This window comes from Anguilla anguilla, chromosome 8, assembly GCF_013347855.1.
Source record: "Anguilla anguilla isolate fAngAng1 chromosome 8, fAngAng1.pri, whole genome shotgun sequence".
NCBI lineage: Eukaryota > Metazoa > Chordata > Actinopteri > Anguilliformes > Anguillidae > Anguilla > Anguilla anguilla.
This window is the reverse complement of record NC_049208.1, coordinates 19,458,531-19,474,631: the sequence shown is the minus strand read 5'-3', so window position 1 is coordinate 19,474,631 and position 16,101 is coordinate 19,458,531. Positions and strand designations below refer to the sequence as shown.

Here is a 16,101-nt window from a genome sequence, read left to right as displayed (position 1 = left end):
TAGGGGTACTTGGCTCTATTCCTCAGCCTGCTCTCCCACAGAGTTTCACAGAAGGCAGACTGGTTTGCCAATATAGGTATTAGCACTTCAGAGAGGAACCGTCACTTTAATTAGAGTGGGGAAAAGGTGGAAGCGGGGGTTCTTTTTTTATTCCAATTCACCTTTGACGTTGGGAACACGCTCTCAAGATAAAAGAGGCGGTTCCATCAATCCGCCATAAACCAATCATTTAAAAGTGAAGCGTGCACCCCGCCATCAAACATTAATAAAAAAAGGCCAAGCTGTGCTTTCCCCATGGAGGACGGTGTTCTTGTGTTAAAGGAAAGGCAATAAAAAAGGGACACTACAATGAGATCAGGAAGAGCGGCAGCAACCGGTCGCCTATATAACCTCATTTTCCACGTCGCCTGGGTTAACCCAAAACAGTGCATCCAACACCTGCTGTCTTCTAGGCGTAGGATGTGTATGTCGCCTACTAAATACAAGAACTTTCTGTGTTCTTAAGGAAGGCACACACACGTACTACAATTTAAAATGGCGTCATTTAATGGACCCAAGCAGGAGAGACATGAAACAAAATGCATATCTGTGAACCCTAAATGTATTTTTGTTGCTCTCATTCTGGAGTGCGTGAGGGAGACAGTATTTCAATTTGATTGATTAATCATGTCAAGTTTCACTGACAGGATTCTCCTCTGTTCTACTGAGGTCCATAAACACAGTAGACGAATGAAGGAAATCTATTTTTCTCGCCTTACAAAAAATCTCAAAACATGTTTCAGCAAAGCACCTCATCTCGAAAGCCAAAAGCAGGCCATGCTTTGTAGTGACACATTTATTTCTAGCATTTCTACATCTCACAAATCTTATTTAAACAGAAATTACATTTAAAAAATGGATCATAAGTATTGTATCATATTTCATAATACTATGATAATATGATGATCATATGTTTGTAGGCTGTTCATTCCCATTTGGATAAATGGGGAGAAGAAATAAAAATAAAAAAAATAAAATAAAAAAAGTGGTGATGAGGAAGGGGATAGATATCAGAAACAGCTGGCAGGGAGCAAAGTTACATGGCAATTTACACCTTTATAGAAAACCAGTTTAACAGGTGAAGGTATTAGCATAAGCAATCATAATTTAATAATAGCAATAAAGATGGGTCTTCAGGCCTCTGGCTTTGCAGTATGTCCTCAACTTGAAGCAATGCAAATACAGGTAATGATTAAAATTATCCGTTACCATGACAACACCACACGTTTGCTATTAACCATAATCTGGCTTTTGAAAGAACGACTTCAGGTGCCCATTAACACCACAATTCCTAGTTTCCAGAGCCCTTCTAGCCTGCTTGGATTCTCGAAACCTCAGAGGAAATATTAAAGTAGAAAGCTCCATACGCTGCAGTATTCTCATTTTGTGTCAGACATCTCGTGCCGAACCATCTCAGCATATTAAAAGACCTTTCTGGAATCAAAATGCAAATTGGGGTGCGCAGTGTGGGGAGCCAATCGAACAAGGAGCCGACAGTAAGCCCTCTGTAATGCGAACGGTGTAAATCTGGGCGGGTGGCTTTGGGTCGAGAGGGATCCGCCGCCACTTTAGCCAACTTGTTTTATTTCCCTTCGCACAATGGCTTGACGACCCTCTGCATGTCCTCCATGAGAACAGGGCCTGCCTAATGATAGCTATCATTCTTACTCCAGAGCCGAATCCGGCTCCCTCCGGCATTTCAGTCATGCCTCATAGCCTGCCTCCATGCCACTCTCCATGCATCAAATTGCCCCTGTGGCTGTCCATTGTGACTTTGGCTGACTCCCCTTCCTCATTTCATACCAACGAGACGCTCCAACAGCTGGCCTCAATGAACACAAGATAAATGGTCCCTGAAAAGACCCTTTGTAAATGGGTTAGAGGGGATAGTAGACCTTCCCTCATATGAATTAGGTCCAAATTCCAGTATGTTCGGGGGACTATCGCTTGGTGGATAATGCAAGGTATTTTCCTCTGAAGAGTCAATAAAAATGAGCCTTGAGGTTGAACAAATAAATTATTTAAGAACAAAGTGGGATTGTCTCAACTGATTATGGTAAATCTATAAATTATGGATGAAGGAAAACAAGCACGATTAGGTTTCATTTTGCTTTCTTCAAATGGTCTTTGGAAAGGACCACTGGGCTCTTCTTTGGGCTTCATGCTGGGAAATGCAATACAAATCAGAGCCAACAGGGCTTGGAGCTCTGACAATTGTGTGTACAAAGGCATGGGACCAGGCTCAAAGCCGTCAGCAGGTCTACCTGGATTACACTGCATATAATCTCACTAAACTAACATTTATATAAATGCTTAAGCATGGGGCCTCGCTTTCAGCTGTGGGAATTTATTTTAAATGTATTTACTGTTTGCTAATTTGTTAATTGTGCGTTAACAATGACAGGCTAAATAAAATACTGGATATGTACCAAGCATGACAGTTCTAATCTTTACACACGAGACCTTATATTGTGGTAAGAAATGCTTCTCTGGCATTAACTGCAGGATCTCAGCCAGTACAGGTCTTGACAGACCTGTACTGAGAGAGAGAGAAACAATGGACATTTGTACATTGTGAGAGTTGAGCTCTTGGAAGCACACAATAATTAGACTTTCTTTCTCTAAAACGATGTGGGAAAGATAAAGACAACACTTGCTTGTTTTTAAGACAAGCTTGGCAGTTCATTGCATCCCTGTAATTGAATTCAATCAAACACAGTTGGTTACTTCATGGGCCAACACAATTCCATCAAAAAAGTTTAGTCTTTATCTAATTTAATCAACTCAGCCTTGCGCCTGTAACAATTCAATTTCTGACTGGCACCTTGGTTTGAATGATTTGATTTTGCCCTGAAAATTAGGAACCTATTTCCTCGAGTTACGACATTTGTTATTCTATTCAGGTCAAAATTTAAATTATTTTATATCACTCACCGAATGACTCACTTCTCAGTTATTAACATTGCCTGCATAGAAAGAGCAACACCTGTATATGCAATGCATAGAGATACTCTGAATAATGCCTGCTGTACAACTAAATCCATAGCCCAAATGGCATATTTTGACTGCCAGTAACAATTATGCAACATAGAATATGACCACTTTATCACATGTTCACTGCAAACCATCAGAGAACAGCCTGTAAGCCCTTAAATACCTATCACTGTCGGACAGTGAAAGGATATTCCACCCACCGTCCCACACACACACAACCACTGCAATCCCACTATTCTTTAACACCTAACTCCCACATATTGTTGGACCTTTAATTCACCATTTGGCCGGTTCTGGGGGCTAGGCCTGCATGACTTAGAGATAAAACACTGAAAGCAGGAACTGCGGGGCGGGGAGGGGGTTAAGGGTATTCACTCCCAAAAACATATCAAAATGTGAATGAAACTTACTGTATAATGTCTGTAACATTGTTTTTACAGTAGTTTAACCTCTGTCTTTAGATTAGACATTGAAAACAAGTTGTAACTTGTAACTTAAAGGTTGATCCAATGGGTTGCTCCACCTATAAACAAATTTTGCGATTTAATTCATAATTGATATCTTTAATAATAATTAACAAATTAAATCAAATACAAATATTTTACATGTTGGATAAGTGAGGTGTTTTAATGGTTGATGCACCAGTGCTTGGTATCGAGAGGGCCGGACACTAAACAAGGATGTTAGCTATTAAAACTGATGGATTCAGAAATAAAACATATTTTACTCAATCCTCAGTTCCACGTCAATATGTAGCAAGCCAGCAAGACTGAGAGTGAAAGACTAATGAGAATTGATTTGTGACGGCACAGAGAATCGGAATGCACATAGAATGCACAGAGACACAGTTTCCATGCTAAATTCCATCCTGCTCTGACACAGAAGCACAACCTGCCATCGGAGCCGCTGACGCAACCGGGGGGGACAAAGCCAGGTAGGTGCCACCGTAACACGGGGCGACCCGCGCGTTCCGGTAACACGGACGACAGGCTGCGCAGCTGCGCGCTCTGACATTTTTTCGCTTGCCGTCAGCTCCGCGAGCCCTTTGACGGGGCGACGAGCACCGCTGCGGGTGCTGCCCGCCCGCCCCCCCCCCCCCCCATCCTCCAGGTCCCCGAGTACGCCAGCCATCCGAGCGGATCTGATCCGAGAGGTGGCTAGCCGCAAGCTGATGAGGGCGACCGTCGCCAGGGGTGACATCAAAAGAGCTAGAGCTAGAGCTGCCCCCCTCCCCCCTCCCCACTCCGCCCCGCTGTTCTATTTTTAGCCGGCCGCAAAGAATGTCTTCGCTCCTTCTCCCGTAGTAGCCTGGCTGGCTGCAGTTATCGACGACAGCCGTCTGAGTATATGAGAGCACGGGTACCGAAATGAGCAGGGCCAGTAAGGCGGGGTTCATACAGTATGAATTCCGCAGGCATTTTTAAAATAGCAAAAAAAAAAAAAACAAACAAACAAACAAAAAAAAAACTGATGCTGCCACATGATGTTGATACGATCACCCTGGAGGGTAACAGGCCCTTGCGTCATGCTCGTTTACGTGTCATAATGAAACACGTATTTTCTTCTCCAAGATCCTCGCGTATTCCTTCCCAGCTCATTCACATTTCTTCTCCATCTTGTGCCACTGAAATTCAAGCTCACCCGATGGATAAGGAGAGAGTGCTGGTTCTCTCAAAACACAGGACGAGCCCATCGCTCTGACGATTAACGGTTGCACCTACATTTCGGTCTTCTGGGATGTTTCAGGTACCATCTTTTCAAGGTACCATCTAGAATTTGCCTTTCAAATCTTTTTACCTGTTATCTTCTGCTTTTCTCTTTCCTGAGCTAATCCTTTCTTTTTTACCTCTCCCCCATTACACCAACAACAAAATCAATCTAATCTATTCTCTTATAACAGTACCTAGTTTGTATTTAGTCGTAGGCAGAAAAGGCACAGATTAAATGCACAGATTAAATAACTTTCTCTTGAGGGAAAGTTTTATGCTATTTTTCAGGATATTGATGTTTACTAAACAGTGAGCTTAATCTTCATATTTGATTGTCAGCAATTTTTGAGGCAAGGGCCTTATTGAAAAAAGATAATAAGAGCACAAGAATGACTAGACTTTAAATGGCATTTGGCTAATTAAAATGCACGTCAATAGCATGGTTCCTACAATTACTTCTAATAGGCTCGTAAAAGCTCCTGATTTTTGAATGTTTCATTTCCAGAAGGTGGTCGGCTTGCATGAAAAGACTGCATTAACGGCAAATGGCTGCAGAGAGGAAAGAATTATGCCGAAGTCTGACTAAAAGGCATATTTTTATTAAGAGTGGGCACATTTTTTCTTTATGTGCGCCAAAGGGGGGCTGCAATGGACTAAGTGAGTGATGGGGGTCGAGGGACACTGCTTATCGCAGGATGTGCCGTTTCATAGAGTCGTTATTAAACATTGAGCCACTGCTAAATTCACTGGTCTCCTTTTATATCTCATACTTGATTTAGGATACAACAAAATACAAATGGGTATAACTGGATGTTATGAAGAACTAGTGCTTTATCCAGTAAAGCACACAACGACTTCAGTCTGTAAAAAAAATGTGAAAATGCACTGACGTATCTTAGCAGACGAGCCCTGCAATACATTTATTTACAAACCCTTAAAGTTGGCAGCTATAAGCAGTTACATAAAAAACGAAGACAAGTGAGCCAGTATCTGCGGCAGCCATACATGCCCAAACCAAAACATCCCCATCACCATGTTTCATAGATGGGGGGGGGGCAGTGGGATTTGGATCTTGGGCAGTTCCTTTGGCTTCCACACTATCAGTGATAATGCTCTCTTCAAATGAGCCTTAATTTAATTTGTCCTCAAACCCTTTTTCCAGAACTCTGCATGCTCTTTTAGGTACTTCTTAGCAAGCTGTACCCTTGCCATCCTGTTTTTGCAGCTAACTAGTGGTGTGCACCATGCCGTGTAGCCTCTGTAGTTTTTAATTTATATTTAAAGTAAATTTTCTGCAGACACAAGTCACTGATGCCTGCCTGCCTGCCTCCTGAAGAGTGTTTCTAATCTGTTGAACAGGTGGTTGGGTTTTTATTCATAATAATAATAATAACTTTATTTAAATAGCACTTATCAAAACATGGTTACAAAGTGCTTTACAAAATTAAAAGACCATAGAAATTCAATGAATAGGACAAAGAAAGCGTGACAGAGATTACAAAGTGCTCACAAACTAAAAGCAAATAGAATGGGATAAAATAAGTAAAAGCAACACAATGATGAGAACAGGATTCAAGAGCTAGAGAGTAAAATGCAGTGACTAAAAGAATAATCACAAAAGACAACACCCCAATACAAGTCACAACAAAATTAAGATAAAATCTTGACAATAAAATGCAATAACACAAGTCAGAAATAAAAGATCAGGCAAAAGCAGACTGGAATAAATGAGTGTTTTTAAAAGTGATTTAAAAGAACATACTGAATTTGATATTTCTCAGCCTCATAATGGCTTTCTTGACTTTCATTAGCACAACTCTGGTCCTCATATGTTGACTAATGCCAATAACAGACCCCAAAGGGAATCAAAAGCCTAGAATCAAGCCCTCTCATACCTGCAATAAGGAAGCAAGTGAACTCACCTGACTAATCAGAAACACCTGTGAAGCTTATTCCAAACATTATCGTGCCCTGATATGAGGGGACTATGTATAAAAGGTGGTGTAATTTCTACCAAAATGGGAACTATTTGATTACAAACATAAAACTGTGGAGTACAGAGCCAAATCAAGAAAAATGCCCTGTCCCAAGTATTATGGAGCGCACTGTATTTAGTGAATGCCATTACGTAGTTGAGGGATAATAAATACAGTGTTCTCATTTAAAGTGACTATATATATTATAGATAGATATTTTATACCCCTCAGAAAATTTTAATTTCTCTGTTGTTTTCACCGTTGTTCCTATGCTGTTCCTGGCCATTGTACTCCCCTCTCTAAAACTGCCCAGTAGGTCTTCCTTGGCCTCTGCTTAGTATCTACACAATGAACTTAACTTTAAAATGAAATAACCTAACCATAAAAATCCTTATCAATGGAGACAGGTTAAGAGTGCTCTTGGTTGGCATCACCAACTGATTGGGAAGATTCCCCTAGCCTTAATTAATGGAAACAATTATTTTAAAGGTCAAGGGACAAAATTAGTTGTTGAGATCGCTTGAATGCAGGGGCACTTAATCAGTGCATGATAAGCAGTTGACAGTGATGACATCTTCTCTAGACAACCCCAATGCCCCCCTCCCACACACACACACACACATACGCACAACCACCCAGCCCTAGGTCCTCAGCTGGTTCTCTTAGCAATTACCACGGGAAAAAGGGAAGACATTTATGACATGTAATTGCAGTATTTTTCCCTAAACTGAAATTAGTTTTCTTGCTGCATTTTATTTATTTATATTTATTTATATTTATTTACTCTTTAAATCATATTTTTGTCATGCATTTTGTGCACTTTTGTTATAATTCATAATTTAAAGATGCCATCTAAATAAAGGTACTATGATTACAATGATTCTTCTACAGATGATGATGATTATTATTATTAGTATTTATTATTTATGTATTCTGCATAACATCCAAAAAAAGCTGCTCTTCTGTTAAATCATGTAGAAAAAAGACCGCAGACACGCGTAGCAAAGTCAGATTGGATTTAAGATGTCAGCGAGGGTGCATCACTGAACACCACCCCACAAACCGGCACATTTGAGCCCTACTCTACGTGCTTATCCTGTGGTGGCTTTATTAGCCTTTGAGGTCTCTCTATCGCAGCACTATCCAAATCCTTTCAAAGTGTGCATTAGCAGATCAAACTGGGTACGGAGCGTTCAGCCTTTCTGTGCTGCTCGCCTGCTGGAGAGGAGAGGTCTAACCATCAGGGCCAGAGACGCTGCGACCAGTCTATGACAGGAAGGCCCTCGTTGCCATAGACACGCCTGTGGTAGTTAGTTAGCAGATGTTTTACAAGATACGGTTTCTAGGTTGCATTTAGAGCTCAAGAAGTAGCTCTCAACAATCTGCAATAGATCACAACCTGACCATTCCAGTTCCAACTCGAAATTCCAACTGCGGGTAATAATGGAAATTAGTTGCCACTGTGGTTGCCACTAGACCTTATAATTATATATTTCCGTCAAGTACTGTAACTACCTATATTGTATTTGTTATGTCATTTTACTAAACAAGTTCGTTTTAGATAAACAACTTGTTAAAATAGTACTATGTAGTATACAGAAAGAAAGTGTGATAGCTCAAAACTATGCTATCTGGACATATGACCCACAATTCTAACCTCAGGTAATAACTAGTTAACGGGATACAGCATGGGCAATGCAGTGTTCTATTTGAAAAGCAGGAATATATTAAATTAACAATCATCTGTTTGTCCATTGTTTCTCCAGCCTATCTGCAAAACAGTATGTCTGGGATTTATTGCTGGGAACAGCATAATTATGTTTAGTTTTTTTTCTTTGCAGGATTAAACCCTATTTATTTGATTTAGAGGAGAAATGACAGTGTAAATGAACTTAAACTGCTCAGGGGGGCAAAACAATTGACTTTTACCACCTGGAATGACAGCACTGGGAAGACTGGAATGGTTGGCTTTGATTGAGACACTGTCTTAGGCAGACAACTGCAAAGTATTGCACCAGCTTTGCCCGACAGTCTGCTGATGACACACCTACACTTCAATGCTGAAAGGCAAATCCCCTTTGAAGTGAGCTGAAAACCTTATCTTATATTAAGATATTAACCTGAACCTTGATATAATTTCCATGCTAAGGAGAGATGCCCCCACCTCCATTTCTAATCTCATCAACACAAGGGCCTTGGAAAAGCTTATAAGCTGCACACTTCAGTTTCCTTTCACTGGCTGAAGGTTCTGCCCATTCACACGCAACCGAAAAAGCTGCAGTAGCTCAAAAAACTGAGAAGTAACCATATTAGCTAACAGTCAGGTATTTCCATCCCTTAGTCAATTAAATTGAAGGTTTATAAATACATTCTAATCCAAAGCTGTTAATATGATGTGAGGAAATGGTGCTTTAATGACCATTTGAATGGATTTTCTCAGTCGATCATCCACATTAGTGAGAATTTGATGTGGCACTGATGCAATGTGGGAAGGAGTCCACTATTGCGGAATGGGCGGTGGAGTTGTGACAGTTCACAAATGCGGTGGACCGCGCCCACCCACAGCTGGAGGTCAAAATGCTTCCACAGGCTAGAGCTCCCTCGAGACTCACTGCTCATAAGCCCAAGGGGCTAGTGGGAGATAAACTGTACATCTTTTTCTGCACCCCATCTCTGCAGGGGCTCATAGGGTGCCTGTGAGTGGATATTTTGGCGGTATACAGTATTAGGGCATTAGAAATGAGCAGTCAGCCAGTTAAAAAGTCACTACTGAGACAATGGTGGATGAAGTGGACTCATGAGCACAGAAACAGAAACAACAAAACTATTCTGTCAAGCAAAAAATAAACTTAAAATGAATGCCAGAGTTCAGTGGTATTATTTAAATGGATAGACTCCTTTAAATGGGATTCTTTATAGTATCTAGAAATGGTCCATCTTAACATCCAGTCAGGGTGCCATTTTGAGAGGAGTATCGAATGAAATGACTACTGTACAGTGCGTCCGTGTTTTAGGGTGTGTGTGGAATACTTACACTAGCACGGGGCGGACGGCGTTGTTCATGTTGCCATAGGCGGCTCTTCCCAGCAGCTCCCTGAAGCAGCTCTCGGCAAGCGCAGCTGGGTTCTCGTCATGCTCGTGGCCTGAGGGGGTGCTTGGGTGTCCTGTCCTGTAGAAAGAGAGAGAGAAAGAGTATGTGAGCGAGTCAGTGCACAGGAGAGAGAGAGAGAGAGAGAGAGAGAGAGACAGAGACAGAGAGAGAGAGAGAGAGAGAGAGAGTGTGTGATGTATGGAGAATGTCAACTATTCGAAAATACTCATTCTTGTGAAGCCCGAGTCCAACTGACATGGCATTTGGAACACAGAGCCTGAGTACTTGTCCTCAGCTAAACTGTACAGAAGTTTCTTAACAGCCTGAAGCAAAAACAAAAAACAATGACAAGGGAAGCAGGTGGAACGGGACATTCAAAGACTAGCAGAGTCCTCCCCTGTACCACCAACCCATCTGCAGACAACAGCACTTGCATTTTCTGCATGCGTGCTGGCTTAGAGCAGCTCTGCTGGGAAGATGGCAAAAATAAACTAGGCAAGGAAACATCTCAGCCTATAAGATTTTAGAGCAGGGAAGAAAAGTTGTGGAAAAAACATGAAACTAATGAATACACCCAGAGAAACATTCTTCGGGGAGTTCTAGGTGCTTTGTCAAAACTTTGACATTGTTTTGTGTTTCTTCCCGCTGTGGGTGTCGGAGTGCTTGTAGATTATTCTCCGTAATAAGTAAGGAAATGCGTGCGAGTCGTGCGAGGGATTCAGAGCGCTTGTAGTTTATTCTCTTTAATGAGTAAGAGATGAGTCGTGCGAGTTGCGCGAACGTTCGGCGGTGCAGCTGCACGTCTCGTTTCCCTCTCAAGACAATTAGATGACGAACGATCTCCCTGAAAAGCAGTGCCAGATGGTCTGTGGGCAGCAAGCCCTCTGGAGGAAAGAACTCGATTCTCCCCGGCCCACTCGATGGCACAGGAGGCCCTAGTCCTCGTTTATTATAAATACCAGTCAGTATCTCGTGGCAGTACAGTAGCTTTGGCCCAGCCAATTCTTGCTCCCTGCCTAATGTTCCTTTATAGCGGCATGAGGGAGGCCATTAAACCTGCCTCAGGGATGAGCGATTGCATGTAGCAAACCTGTCAGCAATGCGATAAAGACATGACCCAGGAGCAGAGGCAGTCCCAGATGTAATCTTACGGTAGACCTCCAACGGTTATGGTATGGTCACTCGTCATTATGAAACTTTGCACTGCCCTGTGTGAAACGGCTCATTTATTATTTACATTTAAAATTCATAATTGGTTGACCAACCAGTTAACAGCCAAAAAACAGTGCAACCTTTTTAAAAAAAAAAATAATTTCAAAGAAATTGCATACTGCAAATATGCAGATTGACAGGGAGAGCTTTGAGGAATGTTTTTGTGTTGTCAGAGCAAAGCGATGGTTTCCAAAGCCTGCTGACTGATCTACGGTGGTGCTGGCCAATTCTGTGGGTGAAGGTGACTGGATGTCAATGTGGCACTTCACCAAGTGTGCAGCATAACTGATAAATGTGAAGGCAAGACTTGTTCCAGCTGGCCAGCATAGCAGTGGAGTTGAGTTTTTGTCAGACGGGCTAAAAGCTGGTTCTGAACTTCATCAACCCGCAGACCTAAATGAAAAATGCATTTATGGCTGGACTTCTTTCATTTTCTTAACAGAAATGAAATTAAATGAAATTAAACATCAAACATCATGGAGCATTACAGGCCAAATCAAAGTAACAGTTGTGAAGGGCAGATATGGTATTTGCACAGAAAACAACGGTTCAGCACAGTTTAATTTAATATAGTGTCTGCAGGGAAATATATACGAAAGGGAAATGAAAATACATAATACTAGATAAGTATCCAATATCTCTTCCCAAGTACCCAAGACAGCGACCATATATATATATATATATATATATATATATATATATATACATATATACACGCACTATACACTCGTATGCAAAAACTGACAAAATACATTAACCTGTTATACTCCAGGATAAATCAGCAGATTATTAACAAAAGAACTACTTTAAAAACAAAATTCATTCACACATTATTTCATGAAATGAATTTTGGTTGTTAGCATCACATGCGTCCGCATATGCAAACATGCAGACGCACACACACACGCAGACACACACGCACACGCAGACATGCACTTCCCTTTGTAATGAAGGGCCATGGCTCCAGCACAGAAAAGGTGAAGAGGCCATGCTTTTGTTTACGCTGTGACATTTGAGTACGCCGATGCTTGCTGTACCACCGTACGGCCAATAAACACGCTCTGCGCTCTGACACAGAGCGGTAATTGAGATCTTGCACTGATATATATTTGCCGGCGGTAGGTGGCGGTTAAAAAGGCAGCCGGATCACAGGTTTGATAAGAGCGTAGCCGTCCAGCTGTGGTCAAGGTCACATTGACGAGCTCTTTTTCTTCCCTGCTGCTTGCAGCGTTTACAAAGAGAGTCGCAGAATGACAATTCGTTCGAGACTAAGGCTGTTGCCTCCCACCCGGCCCCTGTTTAGTCACCTTTTAGATTCAGGTCACAAGCAATTTCCAGAGAAGCAATTAGCAGAAATGGGCATCCTTGAACAGAGTTTTCCTGGAAGTCCTTTCAGGCGCCTTCAGTGCAATTCTGAGGTGTTTTTAAGGTCAACCACTAGATAAAATATTCATGTAAATGCTTGCTGTGATTAGTAATTGCATTTTACAAGGGGGTGGGGGATGGGGTAAATTCTCTGATAAAATATTATTTCTGGCATGTAAACTAAGCTCCAAGAAAAAAGTAAAATACAATAAAATAACAGAAATAATATCAAAAAGCCGATGCATTTGGTGGAGCTTTCGGTTTTTAGACAGATAAATTGGCAAATGTGTTAGTTCTGTAATTTAAAACAGTAGGTGGTTCTATATTTGGTTTGGAAGCCCACTGAGCAGGGAGGACCAAATCTCTCCTCTAAACATAGGAGGCAATAAAACGTGCTGTTGTCATAATCCATGCTGTATTAAAAATTTATATTATTATATTAATACAATGCCAAGACACTGTGGCCGTATTACCTGTTTCCTGCGGTTTGATTTCTGAAATGTCTTCCAGCCCGCATGAAAGAATTGTGTTTCTAACCTTGTGTATTTTGCTTTAGAGTCACATTTTACAATATGCCATAAGACACAGATGCACAAGAGACAGGTATTTTTTCCTTTGATTCATTTCAAGTTCTCCGGGTACTATGGTATATCAAAATAATATTCAAGAATGAGTTTTGCAGCTGGCATATATTTGACACTGTTCTCCAATCGATCGTCCTTTACATCTTGGATACCCCACAGCAAAATAAATAATAATGGAGTTTCGCCGCCCTTGCGAGGAGCTCGATCAGCCCACCCCGGGATAGCGATTGGGACGAGGCCACAGCTGAGCTCGGATCAATGCCCGTTTATGGACATCATTCCCTCCTTAAAAACCATTGCGCGTCCTGGCTTCTTACGCGTCCCACTCAGAGTCCAGTCACGTACGCTCTCTGCTGAGGCCATTAGCCAAATCAAAGCCGTGCTTTCTAGTCATGCTAGTTCATTGTACCGGTTTTATTGTTGATATGCATGGAGACCCTTGCGCCGTGAACGCACCAATCAGCTGGGAGCTGGGAGTTGCTAACAAATATTGAACAGGGGGAGGGGGAATTTCTATTTTTCTGGCATTTTTAAGTTTTTAAAAAGTACATTTTTAAAGTTCATTTAAAACATCCGGATACTCTACTCCCATTCCAGTCTCCCAATTGTGGCAAACTTCTGCAACATCTCGAGCGCAAAATCACGAAAACCAGCAATACAAAAATATAAAAATTTTCTAAACAATGCAACAATAAGGAAAATATTTGAGCAACTTAAAACACCTCGTATCTAAAATGAAAACTACATAGTTAAACTAAACAAATAAATCCAAGTACACTGCACTTAGCATTTCATGAATTTCACATTTGTTTCACATTCCAAAAGCCAATTCTTGAAATGTTGAAAGAGCAGTATTTCAGTTTTCTGACAGGCCAGACGGGGAGGCTGCTGAATATTTTTGCACATTGAGCGTAGAGGTCATCTGTTCATCTTGGCTGAGACTCGAGAGAGAAATATTACCCACAACTTCGGAGGGGGGGGGGGGATCAGAAACATTGCATTCCGTACTCCTCCTGATGGGAAGTACTGAATATTCTGAACTCTACGAGATGATTAACGGCTGCGTCAGCTTCTAGGACAAGTGTATTTCTGCACAGCCCACGTCCCTCTGCTGAAGGACAAGGGTGAAGTAAACAGTGAGGCAAAACTGCATTCTAACATGCCTTTCCCTTTATTTTGCCTCAGCACTCTTTTCTAGCACAGGAACACTTGAATGTCCCGGCAATCAGCTGGAACCAAGGGAGGATCTCACTAGGGTCCGCTGGACCGCCAAATTGCACCTGAGGACGTGCATTAGGCAGGCAATGGGAAACTCCTTGCAACGACCTACCTCAAAATGTTCAGGACATCTCATGTTTCTAACTCCAGAGTGGGATGTGTCAAGTATGCTACATAGCCTGTAATGCAACATGGCTATTGGAACATCTATTGTATCCAATTATTTCGGAATAAAAAATATAAATGCGTGTGTGTTTGTGTGTGAAGCAAAAAAAAATGTAAATATTGAAAATTAAACGCAGAACCGATACGCATTGTGCTGAGGGTTCAAAAGTGCTAGGGATAAACTTCAAACCTGAGAGTGTCCGCCCAAGCTCTGGTGGCAGTAAAGCGGTTGGCAAAATGGTGTCAGCCTTGCAATGAAAACAGACCTGTCTGCATGGACGCAACCCCGAGGGAACAAGTGAACCAAAACCCCTACTATCCTGGCTGTCCTGAAGAGTTAGGAAGGACTGCTGGGCATCTATGGAAACTTTTCCTGTCTAATAATACCCATGTGCCGGGTATGCGGGTATCCCACGAGGTAATGCCATTCGTACATCAACCGAACAGAAAAAAGCCCCCTGGCCTTATTTGAATGAGATGATTGATCTCAGCAGAATAAGTGCATTGGACTTTCACTGGGGCCGTGAGGACATTTTCTAATGGATACGATTAATTTCAGCTTCATTTTTCATGGGCTACATTTAGTCTGAGTGGACCCAAGAGGGTCCCTTAAAGGACAAGGACCTGTTTAAGAGTTAGAAAAGCATAATGGTAATGCCGTCAATGTACGGAACAGCATTTTGCGCAAAATGCTTGGAATGGCGGGAAGGTTTGGAAAACTGGTTCTGAAAACTTGCAGGTAGCAGGTTTGACTTCTCCCCTTGATAAAGTCAGTAGTACAAGCTGCTTTTTTTGTACAATAAATAGGTGTCCAAAATGGAAGTTTAAAAAAATGCCCACAATAAATAGATTCAATTAAGTAAAATAAATTGTAATAGAATGGAAATGGAAATTTTATCAAATTTAATATCCAAAGCACGACTAAGTAACATTTAATTAATTTTTTTTTTTTTTTTAAAGCAAACCTGCGCTTATGGAAAAAGGTGATTTATGACAGTCAAGAAGACAGAAAAGAAGAAGAAAGGTTCGTGTGCACACTCTGTGAGGGGGATCACAGAAAGCGGGATGGCTTTGGTACAAACGGACACCTCAGATCGATGCTGTGCCAGGGGCCTCCCGCGGCCCGCATTGCTTGCACAGCTGGGGCCAGCGAGGGCACTGATCCCAGATCAGAGGCACCCTTCAATAAAGCTGGGCGATTACAGCCAGCTACAAAGAGAGTGACTCGCATTCCCCTCTGACTGCACGTTACAATCTGTACCTGCCTCAAAAGTAGACGGTTCATTTCATGTTTTGTTAACATGTGTCATATTTTCTCTCTTCCACTTTTCCTTACACTCTGCTGAGGGTTGAGTAATGCGTGTGCGTGTGTATGTGGGGGGGGGGGGGGGGGGGGGGGGGGGGGGGGGGGGGGGGGGGGGCGGCGGTTACATAGAAGGTAAAAATTGTTATCTTGTTGCCATGGTGATAACTAGGCTGGAATCCAATGCTATCTTTGCACTGGTATAAATTGCTGCAACGATAATCTGAAGACACTTTGAAGTGTGCAAAAGCAGCCAGCAGACGGTTCGTACAAACAGCAAGATGGAGCTACCCCAAACACAGGTATATACATGCATACATGTGTGCAGGTGCGGCTTCCCCAGCAGGGCTGTGTCTTTGGTGATGTGGATGCCAGGGACAGTAAACAGGGTGATTCATGGCCAGGCAGGCATGCAAAAGGCAGGGCCAAGCAATAAATGAGGAAA

The 16,101-nt window shown here is 42.0% G+C and overlaps 1 protein-coding gene across 4 annotated transcripts in view; it reads right to left on the bottom strand.

The window, feature by feature from the left end:
• efr3a (EFR3 homolog A (S. cerevisiae)) overlaps positions 1 to 16,101 on the bottom strand; it is a 108,509-nt gene that overhangs the window by 37,463 nt on the left and 54,945 nt on the right. For all 4 annotated transcript variants that reach the window (XM_035428813.1, XM_035428814.1, XM_035428815.1 and 1 more), the window contains one exon: positions 9,753 to 9,887. In XM_035428813.1, coding sequence (XP_035284704.1) covers positions 9,753 to 9,887 — 135 coding nt within the window. The remainder of the gene's footprint in view (positions 1 to 9,752; positions 9,888 to 16,101) is intronic.